The sequence below is a fragment of the Rhinichthys klamathensis genome, unplaced genomic scaffold (assembly GCF_029890125.1).
Source record: "Rhinichthys klamathensis goyatoka isolate OS25496 unplaced genomic scaffold, OSU_Roscu_1.1 h1tg000099l_1, whole genome shotgun sequence".
Classification (NCBI taxonomy): Eukaryota; Metazoa; Chordata; class Actinopteri; order Cypriniformes; family Leuciscidae; genus Rhinichthys; species Rhinichthys klamathensis.
This window is the reverse complement of record NW_026606638.1, coordinates 723,869-736,681: the sequence shown is the minus strand read 5'-3', so window position 1 is coordinate 736,681 and position 12,813 is coordinate 723,869. Positions and strand designations below refer to the sequence as shown.

General features: G+C 36.0%; 1 protein-coding gene across 1 annotated transcript in view; it reads left to right on the top strand.

Annotated features, from left to right (window-relative positions):
- Positions 1-705: 705 nt before the first annotated feature.
- Positions 706-12,813, top strand: part of pde9ab (phosphodiesterase 9ab) — a 33,686-nt gene continuing 21,578 nt past the window's right edge. The window contains exon 1 of the mRNA XM_056252901.1: positions 706-828. Within this exon, the coding sequence (XP_056108876.1) occupies positions 760-828 (69 nt within the window). The 5' untranslated portion in view covers positions 706-759. The remainder of the gene's footprint in view (positions 829-12,813) is intronic.

The following is a 12,813-nucleotide window of genomic DNA, read 5'->3' as shown; positions in this document are numbered from 1 at the left end:
GCATAAGGTATAAAATTAGGTTCCACTTTATATTAGGTGTCTTAAATTACTATGCACTTACATAATTTAAAAAAAAAACTGTTAGTTAGGTACGTTACTTCTAATGTTCATGTTGTATTGCAAAACACTTTTGCTGCTATTGAGGTAAGATACGGGTAAGATTAGGGGCAGGTTTGGTGGTATGGTTCAGTTTGTGGTACACATAGTTAAAGACACTTACAGTAATGTAATGTGGGACTTAAAATTGTGTCTATAAAATGAGTATGTTTTGGGTAGATATTGCATGTGTCATGAAAAGGAGCAGTGTTGTAATGGAGACGTGTGTCGCCTCGAAGCAGTAGATGGCATGGAGTACATAGTCAGCTCAGAGCTGTAACAGTTCCTTGGCAACGCTGGAGAGCAGGGGAGTGAGTGATAGTCTACTTAAAGAGCAGAGCTGTGACTCCGCCGCGTCCAACACCTCCATCAGCATCTCTGAGTGAGCGGCTGCAGGAAACTGATGGCACATGTTGAGGTAGGGCAACAGCTTGCATTTATGCGCTGGCAAATATTCTGCAAATGCCTGTTCTAGTGCCATGGATCCACTTTATATCCTATGAAATCAGCTGGTGCATGTAACTTGTGAATTAAGAGAACGCTGAGTTGAGTTTAATGTTCAAATTTTGTTTTGAAGTTTTTTTGTTGTTTTTTTCTGGTTCGGAGGAGGTGGTAACTATAGATTGTGTATCTGTTGCAAAACCATCATCACCATCAGAGGTCATGGGGTCGAGTTCCTCATCGTATGCCCCTAAAACTGTTTATCTGGATGTGGATGGTAAGGTGCAAAGGGTGAGTCTCAAGATTTTCAACAGAAAGGATTAAGATATATTAAAATGAGATTTTCAATTGCTAATGCTAAATTTATGGTCAAATATGTAATTGTATGTGAGGTCAAAAAGTATTTGGAAGCACACATAAAAATATGTAGTAACACTATGCAATAAGGTTTCATTAACATTCATTAACATGAACTAACGCTTAACAATACTTTTGCCGTATTTATTAATAATAGTTCATGTTAATGCATTATTAAAATCAAAAGTTGTATTTGTTAACATTAGTTAATGCACTGTGAAATAACGTGAACAAACAATGAACAATTGTATCTAACATTAAAAAAGATGCTTTAAAATATATTTCCCAAAGTGGTAACATCTTATAAGTATACAGCAATAATGTATTATAAATCATTTGCAAACTATTATTTAGGTAATTAACATGTATACATTGCTAATATATAGACTATATACAAACAGTGAGTTCTTCATTCATTGTCACTGTAATTAACCAAATTATTATATTTTAATTAACTCTGTAAAGATTTAGATAATGCTTTATTAACAGTAAATAGTTCTCACTTTAGATTAGGTCACGGAAAATGGGAAAATGTTGAATGCTATAGCTTCTCAGCTAACTTTACTTCTTGGAGTCGTTTTTGCAATTATTTTAATAGACTAGCGTGGCAATGACTTGTAGTGGATGTATGAAGTCAGTTCTCCTCAACTTCAGTAACCAAGTGTAGTTCTTTACATTAACTATGAACATGACGCACTAATGTTTGACAACCAGAAATTGTCACAACACGTTTTGTCTTTGTGTTTGTTGTTTTATCCTTTAAAAACTATAGAAATGTGTGTGGAATTTGTGCTGTCCTGCTTTAAGGAAACTGGTTTGATATTTTTGTATCTAATACTTTTTTTTTAAAATGGCTCAAGTGTCCAAATACCGTTTTTAGGTTCACTGTAAATAACCTCTGCAGAATAATAATGTGTTTTCTGTTTGTGTATCGTTTCAAGGTTTAGGGTTGAAAAGTCTCTTAATCTCACCAAGGCTGCATTTATTTGATCAAAACAGTAATATTGAGAAATATAAGAAATAAATTAAAGCTGCAAGCAGCCTTACGGGGCCAAGCCTTCAATGGTTCCATGGGTTCAAAAGGTACTTAAAAATACTTTGCTTTCAAAACTTTAAAAGAAACTTTAATAACCAAAGTGTTCTTACTCATTAACTTCTTACCTCACAAAAGAAATGAGATCATCCAGCTGCCGAGGTTCAGTAGTAAAAAAGAGAATGAACTCAAAATAAAGACTTTGCATATAAATGAAACACACGTTGTATTTAATAGGAAGAAAGAATAGTACAATGCGTTTCAGGATGATAAAGAAATTGAAATGACACAACTTTATAAAGTTGTAAGACAAAGGACTTGAACCCACAATCTCTGGGTCATATGCCTGTCACTCATTGAGCCCCTGGAAAGTCATGTGTTTCCATAGATGTAGAAGTTCCATAGTTCAAATGAGAATCAACTCAAAATGAAGATTTAGTATTTAAATGGACAGCATGTTACGTTTAATGAGTTTAGTTGATATTATTGTGATTCACTGTTAGGTGGTTGTCCTGCACCTTTAACAAATAAAGTTAGTCCAAGATGCAGTATATAGATCGATAAAATATTATTTTACAACATTAAGATTAACAGGTTCTTGTAAGAATCTTACAATTCTGGACTTTTGGTACTACTAAGAATATTGAACTGCACTAAAGGAGAGAATGTTTTGTTTTTGCATGTGGGTCCTAAAGTCTGGAGCAGGTTTCCTGATAATATTCACTATTCTGTCAAACATTCCTAGTTTAATTGTAGATTAAACACTTCTCTTTAAACAAGAATTCACGCAATGCATTTTATAATCTTGTAATTTTGTTATATTAGATCTAATACATATTTTTATGTTCTATTTTCAGTTTCTAAATTGTCATGGGCATATTAGATATTAGGTCATTAAGTTAATATTCAGAAAAAATACAAGTACTCCACAGCGACTCTAGGGGTCACTGTTTGACAAATGGAAATTTTGCATGGTGTGTCTTTGATGTAATACAACACTATTAACTAAAGCTTAAAACAATTATTGAACCTGGTCTTTAAACTGTAGAAGTTTGTCAGTTTATAAATCCATTAACACCATATACCTAGCCTCCCTTTGTTCTACTAATGGTCACAATTGTGACCTGACGAATAATCAAGTTTTTTGTATGGATTTTGATATATATTTTTGACGTAATTGTTAAAGATTGTTTAATATCCTTATGTATTCATACATGTTATCTCAGGGAAAAGAAATTGGAATTACATGGGTTAACTGCCATATGCAACTGTAACCTATATTTTTGCTACAAGTACATTACTTTGACAGTCATCTTTGATAATGTCTTGTACAATTAAGTTTTTTTTTTTATGCTGCCTAGAAACAATATTGTGAGAGGTGATAAAAATGTGAATTAAAAATAACGATTATTTTTAGTTTAAATACCATTTAGCACATTGGATAAAGTAAGCAAATTAGAGGGGGCCTTTGAAGTGATTTTAAAGCACCATTGTTGCATATTTAAATCTTTACAGAACAGAATACCAACCGTTTCTTTAGTTATTCACAATGACACTTATGGTTACACTACTTGCTTTTCCCAGTATGGTTTGTGAAACTAAACTTAGTGCCTAGTTAAGAATGGCTAGAAGAATGCACGCAACTTTCCAAATGCAAGATAAGCCCATGCAATAAAGGTCACATATTCCAAGAATTGACACACATTTGTTTTAATAAAAAAAAAACACATTAAACAACATTTAACAAAGCTTTGCCATAAAAATGAAATAAAAATCAATCAGTAGCATTTCAGAACATAATGGACAAAATTAACCTAATTTCAATAGAAAACATGACTTAAATCAATATTTGCCATTCATTAAAAAAAAAACAAAAAAAAAAAACACCAATACCATCATTTCAATATATATACACACACACACACAACCATCTTAGTTGTGCATTTCAATACAAAGTCATTTTTGTATTATTTTTACAGCACTCTTCTTAGTCAAAGGTTTTTTAGCTGGTGTAATAGGAGGCGTTGTTGGCTCAGATGGTCTTTTAACTGGAGACTTGGGTTCTGGAGTGCTTTGTGTCTCTGTGACACAGAGGACAGGGTTGATTTCATCGATATTCACTTCAAATAAATCCTCATCACTGGGATGAGCGGATGAAGCGTTTTCAATATTGGTGACTTCCAAACAGTTATTATATGTTAAAGTCAGTTCATCGGAGGATAGAAAGAGTTCTTCTATATCTTGTGAATCACAAGTTGACAGTTCAAGTTCTGGTGCTATGAATTTTGACAAAGTTGAGTTCGAAACCGTAAGAGAAGTTATTTGACTGTCTTGATTTATCTCAATTATTCCATTGCATTTTGTTATATAGCTTTTTGTGTTCCGTAGAATTTTGCAAGTCGGGCAACGGTGAAATTGCTGTTTGATGTTGAATTGTTCTTGTGATTTGTGGCATTTTGGACATTGTTTTTTAATGTTTATTTGCACCCCTATTGGCTTTTGTTTCACCACTGTATTAGGTAGAGAGGGTTCTTTACTGATTTTAGGGCCTTGACCAGGTGGGAAAACTTGGTCCTGTGCAATAGGTTCCATGGTTGTTTTCAGGGTTGTTGTGAGGCTCTTAAGGCTGTTGTACAGTCTAGTTTTAAGATTGGTAAAGGTGTAGGAGTTACCTAGTTGCAGTTTTGAAACTTGGTTTTCCCAAAGAGTAAGTTGAATTTCTCCAGATGGATCTTGCAAGGAACATTCTTGGATCTCACAGTCTGTACCCCAGGCCTTTACAGTAGTTGCGTTGTTTAGCTTGCATACTGTTGCAGATATTTTAGTGATCTGAAAATTTAAAGAAAATCGTACATGTACAATCAAAAATATACATCAATAAACATGATTACAAGGGAAATGTATACAACTGCTGTTGTGGTCATAAGAAGAGGAAATAGCCAAACTTTTCCACACATTAACCAATTTGAAACGCATTAATCATGTTTGTAAAGCATCTAGCAAAGATAACTGAGAAGCAGAGTAATCTTTGCCTGTGCATCTGAAAAATCTTTCACATTTTAGCATTTTTTTTGAACGTCAGGCTACTTTAAAATGTTTTTCTCCCCATAAAAACGATTTTGCACAATCTACAGAGGGCTAATATATGTGATTGTACTACTCTCCAGAGCATTACTACAACAAGTAAACAACCCTGTAGGCTATTTACACAGTGAGAAGGTTGAAAAAAAAACAGCTTACCAATTGTCGTGATCCCAGAGTTTTTGCTTCTTCTACAGTGAGTTTTTCTATCTCTTTTGGTGGTTTGTGGGGAAATGTAGATGTTGCGACTTCCACAGCAGTACTCCGATCACACTGAATGAAATATTCAGAATTATTGAGGCCTAAAGAATGAAAAAAGTGAGAATTGATATGGGCTTGTTTGTACAATGAATTTGAAAGGAATACGATTACTGAAAGTTTATCAGATAGAAAACAGGATTAAATAGCTAGACTACCACTTACTTGGCTTTTTTGTTATGTTTGACAGTTTAACCGCTGTCCGATTTAATGCTAATGTTGTCCAAGTTTGATGTTTTTCGTGCGCAAAGATGACAGCTTGGTGATATTCACTGCGACCTGTTTGCAAAGTTGCATTAAAAAACTTTGAGTTTGTTCTAGACAGTTGCACTCTGGAAACTGCATGAATGTAAACATAAATGCAGTTGTCAGATTCACTGGTCTCTGGTCCATTTAAATATTTGTTCATTTTTGCTGTTGCATGAAAAAAGAGGTTTGCAAGTGGTGTGATTTATAGTAGATTAGGCCTACTAGAACAGAAATTGACAATGCTTGGTATGCAATTAACAAACGATTCAATTAGGGTGATTGCAGGAATTAGTAATACATTCATCAAATTGCTGAGTTAATCATTTTAGAATTGGGAAGCTTGGTTTAGTGGAGGCAAGAAATGGATCTGAAAGTCTGCTGGAAATAATTGAAAGGTAAATTTACTTGTATAATGCCTTTTAGGGATGGAGAAATGAAGCCTCTTGAACTTAATTAAGCTTTACTCTGATTGTTTTGGGAAAATATTCAAAGCATCAGGAGCAGCAATAAACCTGGAGTGCAGCTTTGTGTATAATGATAGTGTATTGTTTGATGTGTAATGATATTTTGTTGCTTATTTGAGAATAAATAATTGTATACATTATGTAAATTCTTTAGGTTAGCTTTTACTAGTCTTTTTGGCAATATACCTCAACTAATTGATGTTGATCCAAATAATGTACTGTTAGAATAGTAACTATTTGTAATTTAACATTCATGTAGTAACTAATTAACTTCTATTTACAATTACAATTTATTTTTTAAAACAATTCTTAATGTTAGATAATACAAAAATGTTCATGTATTTTAATGTGATTTTATGGTTTACTATTATGATAAAATTACTTTTATTTATTGTCCACATGACGAGAAGGAAAAACTGATATTCAAGTCACTAAGTAAGTCTAATGTTTATGGGACTTAAAATAATTAAAAGATATGCATATGTACACATTCAAATGTTTAATGTCAGATCAGTTAATATTGTGGAGTTGGTCAAACCATTTCTTGTATGGAATTGAAAGTATTCTTTACTATATACTTTGCAATAAAATGTTGCCAGTGGTTGATCAATTGAATAGGCATTTGTGTTCTGTTTGAAGCTTTATGTATTTAACTTGAAATGTAAAAAAGGCAGCACAATTTAAAAAAATAGAGGTTTACCTAGACCACCACAAACATCTTATCATACCCTTCTGCTCTCCAGTTCACTACTTTACACACAATGCACAAACACATATATGAAGTTGAGAATTAACACATGGAGGCAAAAAAAAAAAGAGGATACGACTATACATAGGAAGAAAACAACCAATTTATGTAACTGCTTACAATGCAATTAGAATAGTTGAAAGTCAATGACTGCTCATTTGTTCACAAACCTTTCTGGATATTTAAGACTTCAGGTAAGAATCAACATAGAATGAACAAAAACACATTTCTAATCCCAAAAGAAAGATTACAACAATGCTTATCTGGATAATAAAGGAATTGAAATGACAACTTAACACATTTTTTTTTTAAATTAAAGTTGTCCCACATGGGGCTTGAACCCACTATCTCTGGGTCAGATATCTGTCACTCATCTCATTGCACCACTTGGAAGTTGTGTTTTGGCCAAGATGCAGAAGATCCATAGTTCAAGTGAGAAGCAACTCAAAATGAAGAATTTTTAAATAAATTATCTGTGTGTTCTATTCTACTAGCTCCTTCACCTGGAACAGAAGCAACTTGTCCACCACTTAAAGCCTTATGGTTTAGCCTGATAACTGAAGAGCCACATTAGAAAGAATGGCATCTGGCTAGCATGCTAACCAATTAGTATGCTAAGCTAACTAAGATAAGGCAACAAACACAGGCTAGATCAACTGCAGAGAGGAAGATCTTTGGTATGGGGGCTACTATCAAAAACCTGTTCATCATTTCTGTGCAGCTCGGTCCAAAGATCATCTGATCACACGTTGGACTACTCACTACAAGTGTTTCATAATCAATTAATTTCATAATACACAATTTTAAAGTTGTCCCACACGGGACTCGAACCCACTATCTATGGGTTAGATGCCTGTCACTCATCTCGTTGAGCCACTTGCCAGACATGCATCCACACAGCTGCCGAAATTCAATATTTTCAAGAGAGAATCAAGTCAAAATTAAGAATTTTGAAGTAAATGGAGAACATTTTGTATTTAAAAAGTTTAGATTAAATCATCCAAAATTGGTCAGATTACTACTCATTACCATCACTACAAGTGTGCCAATTTTCTAACTTGTGGTTCATAGGGCTGCCATTGACTACCCTTCTGGAAGAAGAACAACAATGAATTGGACGTAAAAGCACTGCATGTTGTGTGTGGCAGCTTCAGATGAGATCATTCTTATGCACAATGCCTGGAACAGATGCAACTTCTGCATCTTTTCCTGCCACAGTACCTCATGCGGTCTGGGCACATGTCACACTGAGTGGCGAACCCACGACGCTGAACATCGGGATCCGTGGTGTAACACGTTGAGCTAATCACTCATGCACGTTCACCAGCCTGCTGAGTAGAGGTTTCAGTGTGAGAATGAGTTCACAAAAAGTTCCATGACATGTTAACCAGATAAGCATGCTAAGCTAGCTTAATGCTAATTTAGCTTATAACGTGGTACATCCAATCCTGGCAAAATAGATATCGTCGGATTCGACATGATGCAAGGAATCGATAGACACCAATTTTATGATTTTGTGACAAATTGTTCACAAGTTACAGCCTCTTAGCCAATTTTGGGTTGACCTTGTTAAATTTGTGACATCATAACTTTTTTATTACAGTATAGCAAAAAAATCGGGAACAGTACTTTTATGCGGCTCGGTCCGAAGATCATTTGAGCAAATTTTGGACAATTTTGGACAAATTTTGAAGGAGGAGTAGCGAAAAAACTGTTTTACATTCGCTCCAATATGGCGGCCAGTCACATTGTTGGAAAATGACAAATGAGATATCGTCTAAATCGGCATAAACCAAGGAACATAATGTCATAAAGAACTCAAAATTTGAACAATATTTTCAAATGTTATAAGCGTTTTTTCAAAAAACAATGATATATCTGGAACACTAGGTGGCGCTGTGATCAAACTTCTCATGTCGCTTTAGGACATGGTGTCGGTCATCCCTACCAAATTGTGTGCTGATATGTCAAATAGTTTAAAAGATATTGCAATTTATGACAAAATTCAAAATGGCGGACACGTGGTACATCCCATCATGGCAAAATCGATATCCACGGATTCGGCATGACGCAAGGAATCCATAGATACCACAATTATGAATTTCTGACAAACTGTTGAAAAGTTATTGGCCAAAATAGCAATTTGTCATATCTCATGACCCGTAGGTGGCGCTATTCCCAACTTTGGCATGGGACCTCAGAACATGCTTCCGATGAAGTGTACCAATTTTCGTTTCCATTGATCAAACTTTGGCCGAGATACAGCCTCTTAGCCAATTTTGGGTGGACCTCGTTAAGTTTGTGACATTATAACTTTTTTTTTCCAGTATAACAAAAAAATCGGGAACAGTACTTTTATGCGGCTCAGTCTGAAGATCATTTGAGTGCATGTTTGGAGAAAATTGGACAAAATTTGAAGGAGGAGTAGCGAAATAACTGAATACTGTACATTTCAAAATGGCCACTACTGTAATGGGCGGGGTCTTAATGTAAGGTATTGGTTGTGATCAGCATGATGAGTGGAATCAGGTGTACTAAGTTTCATGTCTCTAGATCAAAGGGTTCAAAAGTTATAACCATTTCAATGTTGAATTTTTGAACTGGTGGTGGCGCTATAGAGTTGGTCCTAGAGGGTCAAAAATTGGTCCAATTACTATTCATTAGCATCACTACAAGTGTGCCAAATTTCATCATTTTCCTATGTACGGTTCATAGGGCTGCCATAGACTTCCATTTGCGGAAGAAGAAGAATAATAATAATAAATATAGCTGCAAGCAGCAACACGGGGCCAAGCCCTGCAAGGCACCGCAATTAGAACAATTACAGCAAAGTTAAAAGGCTTGGCACCGCAATTAGAACAAGTACAGCAAAGTTGAAAGGCTTGGCACCGCAAGCAGAACAAGTACTGCAAACTGCAAGTACAGCAAACTGCAAGTACAGCAAGCACAGCAAGTACAGCAAGTACTGCAAGTACAGCAGCGCATCAAGCATTTAAGCACCAATAGCAGTGCAGAGCCGCAAGAACAAAAACAGCACAAATTGAATATACATGTAAATGAAGCACAGCGAGCATTTAAGCACCAACAGCAGAGCAGAGCCGGAAGGAATTGAAATGACAACTTTATACAGAATTTTAAAGTCGTCCCACATGGGACTCGAACCCACGACCAGAATGGTTCGGGATTCGAAATGCATGGTTTAGCTGATTGCGCCACTCAGAAGACATGAATTTCAAAACAGCAGAGGAGAGGGTTCAGTGTGAGAATGAGTTCACAAAAAAGTTCCATAAGCATGCTAAGCTAGCTTATTGCTAATTTAGCTTATGACGTGGTCCATCCAATCCTGGCAAAATAGATATCATCGGATTCGACATGATGCAAGGAATCGATAGACACCAATTTTATGATTTTGTGACAAACTGTTCACAAGTTACAGCCTCTTAGCCAATTTTGGGTTGACCTTGTTAAATTTGTGACATCATAACTTTTTTATTACAGTATAGCAAAAAAATCGGGAACAGTACTTTTATGCGGCTCGGTCCGAAGATCATTTGAGCAAATTTTGGACAATTTTGGACAAATTTTGAAGGAGGAGTAGCGAAAAAACTGTTTTACATTCGCTCCAATATGGCGGCCAGTCACATTGTTGGAAAATGACAAATGAGATATCGTCTAAATCGGCATAAACCAAGGAACATAATGTCATAAAGAACTCAAAATTTGAACAATATTTTCAAATGTTATAAGCGTTTTTTCAAAAAACAATGATATATCTGGAACACTAGGTGGCGCTGTGATCAAACTTCTCATGTCGCTTTAGGACATGGTGTCGGTCATCCTTACCAAATTGTGTGCTGATATGTCAAATAGTTTAAAAGATATTGCAATTTATGACAAAATTCAAAATGGCGGACACGTGGTACATCCCATCATGGCAAAATCGATATCCACGGATTCGGCATGACGCAAGGAATCCATAGATACCACAATTATGAATTTCTGACAAACTGTTGAAAAGTTATTGGCCAAAATAGCAATTTGTCATATCTCATGACCCGTAGGTGGCGCTATTCCCAACTTTGGCATGGGACCTCAGAACATGCTTCCGATGAAGTGTACCAATTTTCGTTTTGATTGATCAAACTTTGGCCGAGATACAGCCTCTTAGCCAATTTTGGGTGGACCTTGTTAAGTTTGCGACATTATAACTTTTTTTTTCCAGTATAACAAAAAAATCGGGAACAGTACTTTTATGCGGCTCAGTCTGAAGATCATTTGAGTGCATGTTTGGAGAAAATTGGACAAAATTTGAAGGAGGAGTAGCGAAATAACTGAATACTGTACATTTCAAAATGGCCACTACTGTAATGGGCGGGGTCTTAATGTAAGGTATTGGTTGTGATCAACATGATGAGAGGAATCAGGTGTACCAAGTTTCATGTCTCTAGATCAAAGGGTTCAAAAGTTATAACCATTTCAATGTTACAATTTTGAACTGGTGGTGGCGCTATAGAGTTGGTCCTAGAGGGTCAAAAATTGGTCCAATTACTATTCATTAGCATCACTACAAGTGTGCCAAATTTCATCATTTTCCTATGTACGGTTCATAGGGCTGCCATAGACTTCCATTTGCGGAAGAAGAAGAAGAAGAATAATAATAAGAAAACTAACAGATACAATAGGTGCCTCTGCACCTTCGGTGCTTGGCCCCTAAATATAGCTGCAAGCAGCAACACGGGGCCAAGCCCTGCAAGGCACCGCAATTAGAACAATTACAGCAAAGTTAAAAGGCTTGGCACCGCAATTAGAACAAGTACAGCAAAGTTGAAAGGCTTGGCACCGCAAGCAGAACAAGTACTGCAAACTGCAAGTACAGCAAACTGCAAGTACAGCAAGCACAGCAAGTACAGCAAGTACTGCAAGTACAGCAGCGCATCAAGCATTTAAGCACCAATAGCAGTGCAGAGCCGCAAGAACAAAAACAGCACAAATTGAATATACATGTAAATGAAGCACAGCGAGCATTTAAGCACCAACAGCAGAGCAGAGCCGGAAGGAATTGAAATGACAACTTTATACAGAATTTTAAAGTCGTCCCACATGGGACTCGAACCCACGACCAGAATGGTTCGGGATTCGAAATGCATGGTTTAGCTGATTGCGCCACTCAGAAGACATGAATTTCAAAACAGCAGAGGAGAGGGTTCAGTGTGAGAATGAGTTCACAAAAAAGTTCCATAAGCATGCTAAGCTAGCTTATTGCTAATTTAGCTTATGACGTGGTCCATCCAATCCTGGCAAAATAGATATCATCGGATTCGACATGATGCAAGGAATCGATAGACACCAATTTTATGATTTTGTGACAAACTGTTCACAAGTTACAGCCTCTTAGCCAATTTTGGGTTGACCTTGTTAAATTTGTGACATCATAACTTTTTTATTACAGTATAGCAAAAAAATCGGGAACAGTACTTTTATGCGGCTCGGTCCGAAGATCATTTGAGCAAATTTTGGACAATTTTGGACAAATTTTGAAGGAGGAGTAGCGAAAAAACTGTTTTACATTCGCTCCAATATGGCGGCCAGTCACATTGTTGGAAAATGACAAATGAGATATCGTCTAAATCGGCATAAACCAAGGAACATAATGTCATAAAGAACTCAAAATTTGAACAATATTTTCAAATGTTATAAGCGTTTTTTCAAAAAACAATGATATATCTGGAACACTAGGTGGCGCTGTGATCAAACTTCTCATGTCGCTTTAGGACATGGTGTCGGTCATCCTTACCAAATTGTGTGCTGATATGTCAAATAGTTTAAAAGATATTGCAATTTATGACAAAATTCAAAATGGCGGACACGTGGTACATCCCATCATGGCAAAATCGATATCCACGGATTCGGCATGACGCAAGGAATCCATAGATACCACAATTATGAATTTCTGACAAACTGTTGAAAAGTTATTGGCCAAAATAGCAATTTGTCATATCTCATGACCCGTAGGTGGCGCTATTCCCAACTTTGGCATGGGACCTCAGAACATGCTTCCGATGAAGTGTACCAATTTTCGTTTTGAT